At 40.1% G+C, this 18,329-nt stretch overlaps 1 protein-coding gene across 10 annotated transcripts in view; it reads left to right on the top strand.

Annotated features, from left to right (window-relative positions):
• Positions 1-18,329, top strand: part of tjp1a (tight junction protein 1a) — a 128,276-nt gene extending 109,947 nt beyond the window's left edge. For 3 of the 10 annotated variants that reach the window (XM_084716275.1, XM_084716268.1, XM_084716308.1), the window contains 13 exons: positions 898-1,108; positions 2,744-2,844; positions 2,980-3,330; positions 4,261-4,512; positions 6,229-7,059; positions 7,151-7,233; positions 8,010-8,186; positions 8,391-8,497; positions 8,688-8,935; positions 9,239-9,393; positions 9,482-9,702; positions 11,648-11,791; positions 16,521-18,329. In XM_084716275.1, coding sequence (XP_084572401.1) covers positions 898-1,108; positions 2,744-2,844; positions 2,980-3,330; positions 4,261-4,512; positions 6,229-7,059; positions 7,151-7,233; positions 8,010-8,186; positions 8,391-8,497; positions 8,688-8,935; positions 9,239-9,393; positions 9,482-9,702; positions 11,648-11,791; positions 16,521-16,615 — 2,976 coding nt within the window. In that variant the 3' untranslated portion in view covers positions 16,616-18,329. The remainder of the gene's footprint in view (positions 1-897; positions 1,109-2,743; positions 2,845-2,979; positions 3,331-4,260; positions 4,513-6,228; positions 7,060-7,150; positions 7,234-8,009; positions 8,187-8,390; positions 8,498-8,687; positions 8,936-9,238; positions 9,394-9,481; positions 9,703-11,647; positions 11,792-16,520) is intronic. The other 7 variants (XM_084716328.1, XM_084716288.1, XM_084716283.1 and 4 more) reach the window with 4 other exon arrangements.

Genomic DNA, 18,329 nt, shown 5'->3' with positions numbered 1-18,329 from the left:
TAAAAACCTTTTGACAGATTTTGTTATGGTAACGAATAGAAGACAGTGAACCACAATGACATGCACAGCTCACTGCTGCCCTCTGGTGTACGGCACTCTAATGCTTTTGGTGTCTGAACCTCAGCAAAGTGGTGACTGGTTCATTTGATAAACTAATGCAGACTGATGAGCTGACCTCTTACAAGGGTTCAATATCCACTGCACATGATATATGAGAAAAAAACATTGTATTGCTGGCCATAGAGTTATTATCGTTTTGTATTTTACATTAGTTTTTATTTGTATTTAATTAAATTTTTTTGTTTTCAATTCAGTTTAATTTCATTTAGTGTCCAGAGTTATCTGTAATAACCTTGCTCTGATGGAAATAATATGGAAATAAGGATGCAATAGGGGACAACAATAATGGCGCCTGGGACAAAAAGATAGAATGTTTGAAACTATTGGTGGACACCAAAGAAATAATAGAGAAAATGAATTAAATATGTTAATGCATCATGGAATATATATCATTTTAATTGTGTTCAAATTGATTAATGTGAGGTGGCACAGTCAGACTAAAAGAATAATGAAAACAGATTGTGGCCAAACCCCTGCATATAGGGTGCTTTGATTTTTTTTATTCAGATATAAGTCCAAGGAACAACTAGCAGAACTAGTGGTCACGTAGTGACTACAGTGAGTCAATGAAGTGATGCAAGTTACAGAAACAACAAGTCATTAAACTATATTTCTGTAGAATGAAAAATAAAAGAACTTCAATTTTGGACAATGGTTTTGAAGTCTGGGACAGTTCAGTGTAGAATTTGGGACAGTTGTTGTACATTGAGGGAAAAAAATTCATTTCAAGCCCTGATTTATAATATATATGTTTTTAATTATTTTCCATGTATTAAGGACAAGCATGCAGTGCTGGACATCACCCCTAATGCAGTGGACCGTCTGAACTACGCTCAGTGGTATCCAATTGTGGTGTTCCTCAACCCAGACACAAAACAGGGCGTCAAAAACATGAGGACCCGCCTCTGCCCTGAGTCGAGGAAGAGCGCCAGGAAGCTCTATGAACGAGCCCTCAAATTAAGGAAGAACAACCACCACCTCTTCACCAGTGAGTCCAGTAGGAGGGAGGGAGAGTTGGATAGGTGCTCTAAACAAAGGGAGGAGAATGGGAGAGATTTTACAGAGGTCAAAGACACATTTCAAAGTCAGTTGACAGTTGAGTGTTGCAGTGGTGGAGACTGTGGCTACGTTGCGCTTGTTGTGCATGGCCCTGTTCTGTCAAACTTCTTACAAAAAGCTTGTTCAGCACTAATCGTCACACAAGAGCACCCCCAAGACCCTTTCTCAGTATACACTCCTACAGTCAAGGGATGGTGTGACCACACTGTAGGAGCACCAGTCCCAGCATCGGTCCCAGAAATCATTACTCTCAGATCACATTTAGGCTTTGCTGCACACATAATTATTTACATAATAGTTTGTCCAAACAATTCTTATACAACAGGCTGCGCATTAGTACTTCTTGTATTCTCCTTGTCACTAGTTAATAGTTTTTTAATGAGAGTATTCTCTCATATTCATCTCCCATTGTAGGGAAATTACTAAAAGTCAGTATCTACACCCTAAAAAGTTATAAAATGAAAATAAAACCAGTTTCATCTCAGTCAGTTTCTCCATTACATACACTAAATATCCCTTGGTCTTGTAACATAGGTGGTTAAGGGTGTGATAATTTTCTTGGTATGTTTTCCTTACTTGCAGCCAAATTCAATTCCTTGGGCTGCAATAACTAAAGCATTGCAAGTTGTGTCCCTGGAGAAATGGACGGTGTCTCAGGTGAAAGAGAAATGGTTTAGCATTAAAGTTGATGTAGAAAAAATGATAACAGGTCAGAAGAAAAATAAGGAAACAGGTGGAGAACAAGAAGCACCTGATCTGTCAGCCAAAGATATAGATAGATTCACTGCAATTATTGGAAGTATCAGTAATAATAAAATAATAATAATAATAAAAATAATAGGTGCTTGTATGCATGGTGTAAGCACACATTTGTGCATGTGCACTGCTTGTGAATGAGGCCTAGTATCATTATCAAATACACTCTCTATAACCCTATGTATGTCCTGCCAAAAGAAATGAATTACATTGTAGTCCCAAAAAATATAATTGCCATGGTATTCTTAAAATCAAGCCTCATAATAATGTTGAAAGACATGAAGTTGGAATACTTACATATTTGTAATCTGGCACATGAGACGAGACTATGAGGGAACAATGCACAAGGCAAGAGATTGTTTTCTGCAGTGTGCCTCTAAGCTGTTGTGTTATCTCCTTAAGACTGAGAGAGAGCAGTTCCCTGATTTTGCAGTTTAAGTATCTCCTCCTCCTTATGATTGGTTTGCACATTATTCAAAAACAAGATTAATAAGAACTATGTGCCTTAACTGTCATTGTGACTGCTTTTATTTACACTTGAGCAGCATAGAAAATGTTAACTGGGTCCCAAGTGGGAAAATTGTCAGTCAGAGCAACTTAAGAATGACTCAGGAGTCCTTTAATAGACATGATGCTAATTATTTAAAAGTACCAGAACATTTATGGGTTAGAGTGCATGTCGTCAAGGAAGCTTTGATTGAATATGCCATTGCTGTATTTAATTGCTAATTAAATAATTGTTGGAACTCATTTGATCGTAGAGATGTTTTTATTCTCCCCTGCCCTCCTTCCGTCTTTGTGTATTCAGCAACCATTAACTTGAACAACATGAATGATGGCTGGTTTGGAGCGCTGAAAGAGATAATCCAGCAGCAGCAGAACCAGCTGGTGTGGGTTTCAGAGGGCAAGGTAAGACACACACATACACATACACATACACACACAGACACACACACACACACACACTCACAAAAACACATTTAAACATCCATGTAGACTGGGACTTTTCTCACTCCCTCTCTCACTTTACTATTTGTTTCCCAGGCTGACGGGGCAGCTGAGGATGACCTAGACATCCACGATGACCGCCTGTCCTACCTGTCGGCGCCGGGCAGTGAGTATTCCATGTACAGCACCGACAGCCGCCACACCTCCGACTACGAGGACACGGACACAGAGGGTGGAGCCTATACCGACCAGGAGCTGGACGAAACACTGAATGACGATGTGGGTCCACCCACGGAGCCTGCCATCACCCGCTCCTCTGAGCCTGTCCGCGAGGACCCGCCTGTCATCCAGGAGCCCCCTGGCTACGCTGGCTACCAGCACACAGTGCAGCCGGACCCCCTGAACCGCATCGACCCGGCTGGATTCAAGGCACCAGTGCCGCAGCAGGTAGCGTTTCTGAGAGCTGCACGTCTTCCCTGTTGTCTGGAGGACGTGGTGTGCGTTAGGAGGGTTTTCTGGAGGCGCTATTGATGGCACTTTTTTATTGTTGCAGTTATTCTGTCTATCTACTGTTACCAAATAATATCAGTGGGAAAGTGAAACCTTTTGTGGTCAGGTATTTATCGCCATATATAAATATTATATAAAACATATATAAATATATCTATATTTATGATATTACTTATTTTATCTATCTGCCTTTAAGTGTTTGTTGATTGATGTTTGTGAGCGTGTGTTTTTTATTTTTGAAAAGGAGAAGAACTTGATAAGTTTTACTGTTAACTCTTGTACTCTGTATTACCACAAGCTGTCTTATTGGTGTGACTGTTGCTGATGTCACTGCTGGGAAAAGAAACTTATGTTTGTCTTAAGTGTCTGTACCAGTACTCACCTATGTGCACTTCTACCTTTGTTTTACCTGTGATTGGGACTGTGACGCCATGACACCAGAAAGTATTATGTGCATGTTCTAAATACCAGTGTTAATCCAGTGTACCTGTGAAAATGTATTAATCAAAACCCGATTGGCTGATGTGATACCCAAATCTAAACGTTTGTCGTCTCATGATGTGTTTATGAACATAAAAGGAAGGAGCAAAACTACTAATGTATTGTAATCGCAGCATTAAAATCAAGTTAGTGTACTCCAACGATGAAAACTTGTCCTGCTGCTAATTCTCTCGCATGCCATTGGTTGATCTACAGCTATTGTTAAATGTGGAAGCGGGTGATTGGCTGTTTGAATCCGTGTTTTAATAAGATTTAGGCACAAATGAGAAGCAGATCATAGAGGGGCTGTGAAGGTACTAGCACTTGTTAGCACTGCACCGTAGTGTGTCAGCGCGTGTTATTAAACATTTCTGAACCACTTCACAGAAAGCAGAGGCCGCTGCCGTCCCTAGCATCCCCCAGCAGCCTGAGCCCCTGGCTGAGACAGTGCCCCCTGCTGTCGACGTTACTGTAAAAACTGTAGGGGGTCTGAGCCCTGACGAGGCTCCTGCAGCTCCTCTCAGCCAGCCAAGCCCCATCCCGGAGGCTGGCTCGCTCAGGAGGCCCACACCTGAGCTAGCCCCTCAGAGCGTCACGCCAGAACCTCTACAGTCTGGACCGGCCAGTTCAGAACCAAAGGTATCCATCTGACCGCCACCGGACGCTCCGTGACTCCCGGCCCAGCTCAGCTCGGTCTGACCTGGCTGACCTCCTGTGCTGCTGCTGCTGCTGCTGCCTGTCTACCTACCTACCTCCTGCTACCACGCTTTTCTCTATCTCCTTCCGCCCTGCATGTCTGCTGACCACAGTGCTGCCCAGAAGAGACAAGGATGTGTGTGTGTGCGTGTGAAAGTGTGTATGTGTGTGCATGTGCCAGACTGAGAGCAAATGCTGGTAAACAACAGTGGGCTTGGAGGTGATGGCTGCGCTGATATGCCTACATGTAGAGGAGCAGTGGACATCCTGCGGCTCTCACTGTTGCTTATCCTCTTTGCATGGCTGTAACATGTTTGCCTCATTCTCTGTTAACCACTAGAAGTAGATCTGTTTGTGCTGTATCAGTGCAGACTGAATGGATTGTTTCTTTGTAAAAGTAGCCATTAATTTTCCAGCCATTTTATCTATTTTGTCCAGTGTGGCCAAGTAACTAAACCCACTGAAACAGAAATGTTCATCAGATTTGGATGGATAATTAATGGTTACTTCTCAAATATCAGGATTTTAAATGTTTTTTTGTACAATGGGTCTGTGCTTGTAATGTTAAATATGATTGTGGATGTTTAAGTTGCCTTTATGATTGCACCAAGACAGTGGGTGACATTTTCTCTTGTAAATGCTGTGAAGAAGAACAAACTATAAGGAAATTTGGGGTGTCATGGTTCTCCAAATCCCAGATTTGATTTGACATTTGATTGATTTATTTATTTTTGTTTTTTATTTTTTCTCCAAGCAATGACCGCTATTCCATTAGACTAAATAAAAATCAAAAATCCATCAGACCCCCTTTAGGGAGGGTGGCCTTGAATCCTAATATGTGATGAGACGAGAGGGTCCAATATAGGAAGTGAGTCTCTCCTGGTGCCAGCATGTTGCTGCAATCACAGAGGAGTGCTTCATGATATAGGGGGTGATTAAACGTACAACAAAGTGTTTTTAATTGGTAATGAAACAGTCTTAGTTTAATATGATCTACATCAGCAAACTAGACCATCAGCAAGAAGATTGGCTGTTTCTGTATAGTTACTCTATGTAATTCTTAATGCCTGCCACCGGGCATGCACAAAAAAAGTGGGACTATTTTCAATTTGTTTTATTCGATTTGGCTTTGATATTGAAGTTGAAAACTCATTGTGATCGATCTTTGCTTTGGAATTGAAACTGTGACACTCCTAAGTCCTTCTATAAGTAGTTTACATTGCAGTTCCATAAACAATATTCTCATTTTGTCAGTCTAGACAAGAAAAATGCATCCCATTGTTTTGCTGTACTTTTTTTTTTTTTTTATCAACTTTGTTATTCTTTATTTATTTAAATTTTTTATAGTTTTTATTTGGGGTTGCAGTGGTACATTGTGATGTTTTTAAGCTGCAATGAGTGTTTGGCTGTGCTGCAATTTCTGTTTAATCTAATATATTATCTGACTAGTAACCCCTCCCTCTCAGTTTCTCTATTTCAGGTCTTTCCCTTCTCCTTTCCTCTTCTGCAATTAATTTCACGGACTTGTTTTAATATTCTCCTTTTCTCGTGCTTTAACTGATTTTTTTGTATGTCCAGTTCGTTTACATCACATATTTGTGCAGTATATTAGTGGATCCTGGACTGTCTTTAACCCTTTTCTCTGTTTTTGTTTGGTAGATGTTTCAGAAGGATCCATACAGCACAGACAACACAGGGAGAATCAGTCACAGCATGAAGCCTGTGAGTTACAACCCTCCGCAGGGATATCACCCTGAGCAGCCATACAGAGATTACGACCACCCACCTAGTCGGTATGATGTCAGCAGCAGCGGTGTCAGCAGTGGAGGTGGTTACCCAGAACCAAAGTATCGTAACTATGACTCTAACCCGCCCTACGAGAACAGTGTGCCTCACTATGACCAGCAACAGTGGAATCCCTACAGCCAGCCACTCTCTACTGCCAACTCCCAGGGCTATGACCCCCGTTTGCCATACAGTGACGGCCCAGACTCCCAGTACACCCCTCCTCTCCGCTACGACGAGCCCCCGCCTCAGCAGGGTTTCGACGGACGACCTCGCTATGGTAAACCAACAGGTCCAGGGCCTGTCCGTTACGATGATCCTCCACCTCCCGCTCCAGGACCTGACCTGCACTATGACCAGGATTCTCACTTGAGCACATACCCCCCAGCTGCCCTCTCCCCAGAACCCGCCGCCCAGCGGCCCACCTACAACCAGGGACCAATGCCGCAACAGAAGAGCTACAAACCTCAGCAGTATGACCCTATTCCTGTGAACTCTGAAACCAGCCCCACGCCTCCTCCAAAAGCAGAGGCCCCCTCACCTTCACCTGCAGATGCTCCAAAGCCTGGCCCTGCCAGAGAAGAGCAACAGGACGACCCAGCCATGCGGCCACAGTCAGTCCTGACAAGGGTCAAGATGTTTGAGAACAAACGCTCTGTGTCCATGGACAGAGCCAGAGATGTGGGGGATTCATCTGGGAACAAGGTAAACTTTCTTGAGAAATGAGCACATTGAATTAAACATTTCACGTTTTTTTTAATCCTACTGACAAAGTTCATGGCCTTTGTTACTATAGGCAGCTGAATTGCCTTTGAAAGCTGGTGGAGTGATCCCTAAAGCAAATTCTCTGAGCAACCTGGACCAAGAGAAGACCTTTAGGTGAGTCCGTGGCACTGTTTTTACTCATACTAATTTGTCAGATACTGCAAGTAGGGTTGGGCGATGTAAAATTTCCCAACCGGCCACTGTCAGCCTGACAACTGACAGTTCTCAAAATATTCGCGCAGGTGTGTGTTCACTATATTGCTTTTCCTATGTACATTTGTTACATCCAGTAAATAGATAAAATAAACTCAAAAAATGTCAATAAAGGGAATATTGTTGCACCTATTTTCCTGATTAAACAAAAAAATGCAACTGTACACCAACTGAGTTCAGGTTTCTCTCTTTTACCAAACTAAGCTTGCAGTGTTATAACTCACCAAAACCATCTTAGCCAGTCTTCCCACTGTTTCAACCATCATCAACTGTGGTTTGGTTGAAAAACATCCTAATTTTGCAGAGTTAGAGTTTTTTTAGAATTAGATGTGAAAGTATTAATTCTTCAGCTTAGTGGGTGTGTACGGTGCTATTGAATGAGAGGCTGTCGTTGAGTAGTGGTTTTCACTTGACCCTCGGTGGCAGAACATGAAATTAGCAAAGTAATGTTATAAATAATGCCATAAATCACTCAGTTAAAAAAACTAAACAAACACTGATAGCTGATATATTTGTCCAGTCACTTAACTCTGATTGCAATATGATTGTGCTTTTCACTTAACTTTACTTTGGCCATTTCTGATTATAAATTCTATAGTATAAATTCTTCTCCTGCTCTATTTTCACCACCTCTGCCTTGTATTAAACTGCTTGACTGTTTCTTCACATTAATTCAGAGCCCCAGGGCCGCAAAAGCCTCAGTCCAACATAGCCGATGACATTGTGCGCTCCAACCATTACGACCCAGATGAGGACGAGGACTACTACAGGAAGCAGCTGTCATACTTTGACAAGCTCCAGGCTGGTCCCAACAAACCCCAGCCACAAGCACAAGCACCCCACAACTACCCCAGGTGACGCTCACTCCCATCCACATTCTTGAGTGTTCTGGATATATTGTTTTTATTAAATGTTTTTCCCTCTTAAATTTCATAGATTTCGGATATTAACGTATCTTTTCCAACTTCCTTTAACACCCTAGTTTGTTTTTAGATTCATGTCTTGGTCATTTTTAGTGTGAATTTCAAATTAATTATGGTTTTGGTCTTGTGATACAGGTCAGAGTCAGTGGAGACACAGAGTCCAGTGGAGAAAAAATATGAACCAGTTCCCCAGGTGACGCCTTCTCTGCCACCAGCCACACTGCCCAAACCTGCACCTGAAGGTAAAATTTACTCTTTTAACTAAATTGGATCTGTGTTCTGTATCAAACTTTGTATTTTGCCTACTGACAAATCTGCAGAATTTATGCCAAAACGTACATAATTTCTCTCAAATAAAAACATACTGGCACACTGCAACTCAGTGATACTTATTGTTGAGCTTTTTGGCTGATATGTATGGCTCTCCCACAGCCAAGCCTCCAGCCCGAGAGGACACTGTCCAGACCAACTTCCTGCCTCACAAGAGTTTCCCTGAGAAGTCTCCAGTTAATGGCACCAGTGAGCAGCCTCCAAAAACAGGGGCTCCGCCAGTGTCCAGCTACAACCGCTACACGCCCAAGCCGTACACCACGTCTGCCAAGCCTTTTGCGCGCATGTTCGACAGTCCTAAATTCAACCACAACCTTCTGCCTAATGACAAGCCTGAGATCGCTCCAAAGGTAAGCAGATTTGGGCCAGTAGTCATTTTAGTGCAGCACTTTTGAAAACTCTTCTTTAACTGTAATTTTGTCACACTGATGTTTGTGGTTACATCAGTAACTCTTAGCCGAGCCTCACTATTGCTGTCTTTCCTTACAGTTTAATACTGGCTCATTTATTTAGAAGTGCAATCAGACACATAGGTCATCTGTGTCTGGTTACACTGTCTGGTTATTGAAAGTTAATCCGCACCTTACAACCAATCAGAATCAAGAAAAATAAAGTACCATAAATGACACTTAACCCTCTTGTGTTTGGAACAGGGCCGGAGCTCCAGCCCAGTGAAGCCTCAGATTCCGCCGCAGCCCCAGAACACAGACCATGACAGTGGTGTGGACACTTTCACCCGCACTATGGACCACCGCTCTAAACACCAGCACAACAACGTCAATGCTGTTCCTAAGGCCATCCCTGTCAGGTAACAAACTCAGTCTGACGAGAGATTGAATTTCTTTTTTTATACTGTTGAATATGAGAGTGTGATGGTAAAGGTATCTGTTTTCCAGCCCCAGTGCCCTGGATGATGATGAGGATGAAGATGAGGGTCACACAGTGGTTGCAACAGCTCGAGGTATCTTCAACTCCAACGGTGGCGTCCTGAGCTCCATTGAGACAGGAGTCAGCATAATTATCCCACAGGGTGCCATCCCTGAGGGTGTGGAGCAGGAGATCTACTTCAAGGTCTGCAGAGACAACAGTATCCTGCCACCACTCGACAAAGAGAAAGGTAACTTATCAAAGATGAAGGGATGAAGAAGTCGATTGGGCGTCTTTATTTACAGCTAAATTATTGGATCTTTTAGGAAGTAATTTCAAATGATCTCAGCATGTTGTCCTTTGGGGGGATATGCTGGCGCTAAAGTAGGATTGTACAGATTGATAATCATACTGACTCTCGACATTTGAAGAGACAATCATGTGCAATTGCTGATGTCCCTGTTGATAATAAGTTGATTTATATGAAGCATCCATAATCGACATTTTTATCATAGTAATGTATTAAATGACCATGTAAAATCAATGTGAATGGGGTTTCTTGTAGTGAAAAAACCTCCAGAGAATTACCACCTGAATCTGCAGCTTTTCTCAGCTTCAAAGAGCTTTATAGTGAGTTTCAGCTCTTTGTTTAGCTGTCTGGCTGCAACATTACTGTTTTTGTTCTCTCTCACTGCTCTTTTAGCATAGTTTTTTTTTTTTTTGGCAGAAGCAGCCAGGGAGCTATTTTCAGAAAAAAACCCAACTGTACACTACCTGCTCAGCACAAAACAGCACACAGACACACACAGAGACTAGATGGTGGAGCATTTAGCAATTAAACAGTCAGTTATTTTCCTCAGGAGCTGGTCAAGACCAAAACAGCTGAAAGAGAGTGAATATTAAACTTAATTTTTTCTAGAGACAGAACTTCATGTGAATGATAGTGTTGTTCTGTAACTGTTGGTGGGATAAAATGTTACAAATTGTATAGAAAACTGTGATACTTATTTCTTAAATATTTGTTTCACATTTAGAACCAGAAAACCATTAGAAACAGCCACAGGCTGTACTTCTCTAGAGTGTTTGAAACTGAAAAAAAATTGTTCCTAACAAAAGCTTCACTCTGTGCACTGTGAGGGAAATTAGCATTATTAAAATGACTCAAATTCTGCATCTAAAATATTAAGCATCCACTGTAGAATATGAGAGTTGTTAATAACATTGTGTTGTAAACAAAGCCTATTCACAAGGCTCTTTGTTGTGTTGTGGAAAAGATGGCTCCAGCTGTTTCTCACACTTCGATTTGAGGAACAGGATTTTTTATTAAACTGTCTGCATTTATTAAATCAAGCAGGGATTTGCAGGCTGCACTATAGCCAGCCTCCATAGCTCTTTTTGCTTCTTGTCTATTTGCACAGACAGTGTATATATGTCAGAAGTGCCATACAGCTGTGTCTTTCTGATGGTGCCAGCTGAGACCACAAGTGAGCCCCCATGCCTTGATCATATTGACTATCATAAGGACAAAACAATGATCTCAAATTATAGCTGACTGTCCAACCCTAATCCAAGTCATACGGTCAAATTAATCTTTACATTTTTAGCTTGACTGTGTCCAAAAGGAATCACAACTCCAGTTCTGACACAGTTCTCTGACATCCCACTGATACAAAAACACAAGTAGGGTTGGAGTGGAGTGAGATTTTCACTGTATGATAATCATCTCAGAAATGATAACAGGTTGACAGTATACGGTATTACAAAATTATTAATCCCATAGAAGATTATTTGCTGCAAAAAACAGATTCTAATTCTGATCACTTCCAATGATCCTTAAAGGAATGAAAACAAGAGTTTTTTTTGTTTTGTTTTTTATTTTTTTGGTTGAACAAACAATTTGTTATAATTTCACAAATTATTTTGTCCAAACAGACATGAAATGTTTTTGTTTTGTTTTTTCAATAAGACTAATATGGTAGAATTCAATACTGTTGATAAGCAACTGTATATGGTATGATAACGTCACTTTTCATACCATGATATACTGTGAAACTGATATACCAGTGCAACCCTAACCACAAGCCTGCCAGCACCGTAGGAGAAAAACTGTATTCAGAACCTGCTTGTATGTGTTTACTACTAAACTGTCTCGAATTGATTTTATAACCACATTCTGTCTCTGTTTGTGTTTTCAGGAGAGACTCTGCTCAGCCCTCTGGTGATGTGTGGACCTCACGGCCTCAAGTTTTTGAAGCCTGTGGAGCTGCGCTTACCTCACTGTGCGTCTATGACCCCTGATGGTTGGTCTTTTGCTCTAAAATCCTCCGACTCCTCGTCGGGTACGCTGTGCTCTCTGTTCTTCCGGGGTCGTTTGGGCTGGCTGTGTGAAAATTTGAGGGTTGTGGGTCACTGCTGAATCGGCTTTTACCCCTGGCTTTGGTTCTCTTCGTTTAAAAAAAAAAAACAACAATCAAGATAATTTGATCGCTCTCACCATGTCTGAGAATCAATCTAGGGGGAAAGTCTTTTATTTTCATAATTATGGCTTTGGTTGATTCATTTTCATAATTTATACTAGTTCACTCACCCACTCAATCTCTCATTCACTGTATCACTGGCTTCCTTTATGTAGATCAGAGTCTCTCCTCTTTGTTTTTACATGCTGACATTGCACTTTTTCTCTCTTGGTTTTCACCTTAACACATTTCTCTGCTTTCATTTAACATTCATGCACCAGACACTTGGCTGTTCAGTAATTTAATTTCATCTGGTAGAATTAGAGTGCATGCTGCTCTACTCTGACTGATTTTTCTCACATGGCCACCCAAATCCTGACCTGGAGAACAGCTTTTATAGATCTTCTGGAAAAACTGGGACACTGTCATAACCAATAATGCTTGTCGAAATCCTGCAAAAAAAAAAGAGAAAAAGTTACACAAAGACATCTTGTTACCTTGTCAAAATATAGCTCTCTAAATTTAGCTTCTGTTTTTTGAAGTGTGGAAACAGACTGGCCTCAGTTTGTTTAGTAAAAGAACTGTGGTTTATATGAAATTGGATCTGGGAAAGACGGGGAAGTAGAAGCAGGCAAACAGATAAAATATTCACAGCTCTGAGTGGCTGCAGGATATGATTCAGATGCTTTATCTCTTATTTTCGATCTGATCCAGATAACTAAACCTGTAATATCTGATTTTTGATACAGTATAAAAGATTTTAGACCACCTAAAGCAGAAGTTCCCATAACATACTGAGGGATATTGTGTGTGAAGTCCATAATTATATTTAGCATTGAAATTGATCGGCAGTGTATTTGGGGCAGAAATTAGAATTCTGCAAACAAAACAAGTCAAATGACTTCAAGTAGTTCATCACCGACTCTATAATTTGAGAGAAATAACTGAGGCTCATATAGAAGTTGAGCTCTGACTAAAGTTTTTTTTTTTTTTTTTTTTAATACTGTCCTCTTCAGACCAGTCTTCAAAAACAGTGGTAATTTTGGCAGCGGTCAGGATTAGCTGCTAATTAGCCTCATTTTAAGGATGAGACTTGGAGGGCTGAATGAGATGTGAGCTCACTCCGTTGTCCTGCTGAATTGTGGGAGGATTATCGGGCTGCGTCGTAATCCTCTTATTGTAAAGCAAGGCCACTCTCTGGCCTCCTCCTGTCCCCTCTGTGGTTTTCTTCTCACTTTGCTTCGCTGCTTCTCCTCTTTCCTCCTATATAATTACACTCTGCATCGTATTGCCTCTCTGCTGTCTGCTGTGTTGTTCTGTGGATGATTGTGTTCATTTAACGGCTGAATCAGATCCACTGTGATACATTTTAGCTCTGAAACTGTCGTAAGTCAATGTAGAGCAGAATTTTATTTGAAAATCACATTAAATGGTAGCCACGAACATCATATTATGTAATATTTCACCTTGTAGGTAAAGTTTAGGGCTTGATATGATATAATATTTATCGTTTAAAGATACCCTGTGGAGGTTTTACCACCACTGGATAAGTAGTTGTACAAGCATGCGGGTAATGTGATACACATGGTTGTCAACAGTTTTGTGCTGTTTCAACAATCATCTGATTGTCATAATATCCCAACTTAGCACCAGCAAAAGGCACCAAAGACTGCTACCTGTTATATAATAAACTAATATAAATGGTTGCAGGTTTCATCAACACTCTCAGGTTTTGGATACAAAAAATCGCTTTGAAAATTGAGCTTATAGATTCATCCGCTTTGACAGAAAAATCTCAGTATGAGGTCCATTTATTTATTATTTATTGTCAGGAGCTTTCAGATGCTTCTTGTGCCCTTCACCAGCAGATGGAGTACACTCACATTGAAGTACACGCTAAAGGCTAGAAGTTGTGGCTGAAAGCCCCCCAAAGAATTCTGACAAGGCGACACCCTTCAAAAAATACTTGTTTATTAGGCTTTGATGATACAGTAAAGCTGAAATAATTAATTGATAGCTGGTAGACAAAAAAATAATCTGCAAATATTTTGAAATTGGTTAGTTTTGAATGAAAAAGTCAAACATTCTCTTCTTTCAAGGTCTCAAATGTGAGAATTTGCTGCTTTTCTCAGTTTTATCCCATGTAACATGAATATCCTTTGGTTTTTGAGTCTTGGCTGGACAAAACAAGGAATTTGAATACAGCACATTGGATTCTGGGGAATTGTAATGGTATTATTTCCCTTATAGCCTTTATAATTGTTGGAATGATAATTAAAATGATTGTTGTGCTAGAATGCACACACTGTGTTTTTGTGAGAAACACTGACTGTAAATATAAATGTTTATTTAAAAATCTCCACGGGGGAACCTTTAAATATCATGTTTGCCATGTTGCTCATTTCTCCTTGAAATGTGTCTAAAATATTGAAGAATGAAATTGCAAAGTAGCTTTGACTTCCCATCACCAGTCTGACAACTTGACATGCAACTTGCGCTTTCCACACCTGAAGAACTGCAGGAAAATTCACACATGACATTGTAAGGTGATGTCTCGCAGGCAGACATCACAGCGGAAAGCCACAGGCTCATAACTCAGATGCAATTTTTTATTTGAAGTTCTGAAGATCGGTGTTTTGGCATGCTGCCTTCTTCCTTCTGTCTCTTCTATTCTGTTTATTGTGTGTTAGAAGAAAGACTGGCTCTTTATTAGTGTCAAGGCCTCGTTCAGTCCCTGACAGTCTGTGTGCGTCTGTGAAAGAAAATGGTAACGACTAAAAGAGAGAATTTGAATGCTGGCTGGCAGTGGGCTGTTTTGGCCTTTACTTGAGCCAGCATAATCAGCTAGCTCAAGCCAAAGCCCAACGAGGACCGGCCAAAATGATATTTGTCGAGAGGTTCTTGTTCACATCGATCTTTAGAACTTCAAATTAAGTTATATATGGATCTTCCCCCATCCTCTTTTTATTTTGTATACCTGAACCTCGTTTTCATTCAAACGAAATAAGGACTAATCGATCGTATTTTGATAATCCATTAATCTTGGGTTTCTGCAGGTTTCAACAAGTTAAAAATTAAAGACTTTGGAAGACCTTTTAAAGATCATTAGAAATGCAATTTAAGACCTGTTTTCACACCCATACTGGCTGAAAAACCATGAAGGATGTGAATTTATATGACTGAAGCTTTAGTGTGAAACATTGAAAGTGGACATGCTCTGGACTGGACTTCCCCCAAAGCTAAACTGAAGAACTTCATTAATCCAATCCATTTTTAAGCCATGTCAAATTTCAACATTTTAAGATGGCTTGTAGACAAAATAGACAGTGGGAGACGTTCCCTTTGGCATTGGGAAAAAGTGACCACCATTTTTCTCCATTTCCTGACATATGGACCAAAACACTGATCAAAAATGATCAACAGATTAATCGATAATTAAATACATAATCACTAGTTGCAGCCCTGTAAGACTGACAGTTTAAAGAGTGTCCATCGATGTCAGTGAGGAAGCTGTATATTTATATTGTCACATGTATAGTTAGGCTGTAGTGTATCGATGGACCTCTGCCGAGCTGCGTGTGCTTTACTCTGATTGATTACTGGAACTTTCCTCTTGGCACAGACCTGAATGTTTATAATTGCAATTACACTCAGCCCTCACAGTGACTTGAGGTTTAATTTGCAGCCAACAAGAGACTGGGGACATTCAATAAAAATATGAAAGTGCTTTTACTAGTCTCTTGTGTTGCTGAGCTTGGATAAAGGCCACAGAACCATGTGATATGACTCAACAATAGACAGGGCTCCTCCCATTTTTTCCAAGTGGCTGGTTACTCTGTGTTGTTGTGGAAGGTTTATGCAGCAATGAATTTATCACAAAAGTAAACGTATTATCTTTTTTGTGTAAGGAATCACCTTTATGGCTGTTGTCATTGTTGCTTCCATGGACACTGATTAAAATACAGTAAAAAATTAAGATATTTAAAACTCCTTTTCAGGTCTTATTTATAAAAGAAACTAAAAATGGGGGAATAATAATATAATATCTATTCAATATGTTAAAGTCTGCCTCCAGTCATGGTTTATATAAAAATTTAAAATGCTCAGTCCTGGTGTTTACTTCTTATTTTGCTCCTGATATATCTTGTAACACATGAAAAACACCACATGGACATGTTAAAAACATGGTTTTCACTGGGTCTGTGGGTCTTTATGCAAAAATAATAGTATGTATAGGTAGCACTGGTTAGTTTACTTCCTCATGCATGTAAGTTTTCCAAAGGCTGACTTGACGATCCCAAATTTGATCCTGGTTGGTGATTTATTTGAAATGGAGGAAGAAAGCCAGATATCAAATGTGGTCTGAAAAATCTACCAAGAAGTCTGCAAACTAGAGTCTGGAAAAGTTTGGAAGTTTGGAAATGGAAAATGTATAGAAATCCTGAATAGATGCCGTTAAATTCTGTAGAGTAGCTGTTCATGAATTTGTTGTACAACATATTCCGTGGTGCGAGGAGGAGTTTGCAAATGAATGGTGTTCATGAGTGTTTGAATTTCACATAAAAAGCAGCTGTTCTCACTCACCGCCTCCCTCCCATCTGTCTGTCTGCAGGTGACCCAAAAAGCTGGCAGAACAAGTCTCTCCCTGGGGACCCAAACTACCTGGTGGGAGCCAACTGTGTCTCTGTGCTCATTGACCACTTTTAAGGACGGACGGACGGACCAGCCGGTGTGATGTTACTGAATGTGAAACCGTGGAGGGATGAAAAAAAAAAAAAATGAAGACGATGGACACACATAAACACTCATAGACACACACTGACAGATGCACTCCGAACACACACACACACACACACACACACACACCACATAATGGAGTATGAAGAAGATCCAGTCAGTGCTGTTTACTGCACCCAAGGATGAAGGCGAGGCACTGATGATCGTTACAAGCTGAAACTTTTTCTCCCCAATTTGAAGTTTTGATGTGAAGCGAGTCCAGTAATGCATGCTCCCATGCCACTAAATGATTGACACTATATATAAGGCGATGTTTAATGTAATTTTTACATGAATTTAGATGGATGGATGGCTTTTGAAGCAGCGTATGTGCTTCAAAACCGTCTGTGTATTTATGCTATATATGCATACAGTATATATAGTAGAATAGAAAAAAAAAATACAAAAATTTTACTCAAGAATTCAATTACCAGTCGACATCTTGTTATCTTTTCAGTTCAGGTGACTCGATAAGAACATATATCTTGGAGGGAATTTTAATGAAGGTTTGAGGTAAACCAGTGACGGTGACGTTTGCATGTATCTGTTGAAGGAGCTGGCAAAAACACAAGCTGGATATTAAACCCAAGCAGCAGCAGCAGCACACTTTTTAGAGACGTTCTTCCTTCACACCTTCCTTTTTAATTCTTCCTTTTTCCTACAGTAAATATCTTGTAGCTTAATTTTCTTACCAAGTCTCTCCTTCCAGCCTGAGGGAGATCTATGCATGTTCTTTACTCAGGTCCAGTAGCCTCCTCAGTTCCTTCCTCACATCTATTTCTCTCTCTTTCTTCTTCTCTTCTTCTCTTTTTTTCTCTCTGTGCACTCTTGCACTCACACACAAATAAGCAGTGATGCCTTATCTGCAGATTATTCACTTTTCATTAAGAAGAAAAAAGAAATAACTTATGATAAATTATGGTATAATGTCATTTGTTTTGCCATTTTTTGTGAACCCACTGTATAAATGAACTTGGGTTTAGCACACAATAACAGTCGATAAAGGATAACAAAGGTATGCTCTTCTTTTATCTGCTATGCATTACTTAAAAAAAAAAAACAACAGAAAAGAAGTGGCTGTAAATAAAGCTAGCATATTGCCTTGTTTCTTTTGTTTGTAAATGAACTTTTTGTATGTCTTTTTCTTTTTTGTATAAAACTTAGAGAAAACATGTTTTAAAAAGTGGAAGAAAGTGATGAACGTGGTTATCTTTGTATTCTGGATATACCCTCGAGCCTTGGAACTTGTAACCTAAACAATAATACATCACACCTTTTCTACCAATATATTCACACGTTCATGTTACGGTCACAACAACAAAAAGGTCTTTTTTGTGGCTCTTCAAGGATCAGGAATGTGCTTGGGCTAAAATACATTTAAAACATGTTCTTTTCAAAGGGTGTGCTCTCAAAGTGTCCCCCTCACTGATTTGTGATACTGGATGCTGTATCGTGTGCCCTTAAATGTATTTTTGTACTAATAGACAATATATGATGTATGGCACACCAGTACCATTTTATTTTTAGATATAACACGGCTTTAATTGGATATTAGCTCTTCACGTGTGGCTGACTTTTTTTCTCTTCTGCAACACAATTTTAAGTATACCACTGTATTAATAAATAAAATCATTTTTAAAGTAAA

This window comes from Lutjanus erythropterus, chromosome 1, assembly GCF_056507025.1.
Source record: "Lutjanus erythropterus isolate fLutEry1 chromosome 1, fLutEry1.hap2, whole genome shotgun sequence".
Classification (NCBI taxonomy): Eukaryota; Metazoa; Chordata; class Actinopteri; order Lutjaniformes; family Lutjanidae; genus Lutjanus; species Lutjanus erythropterus.
This window is presented reverse-complemented; position numbering and strand designations above follow the sequence as displayed.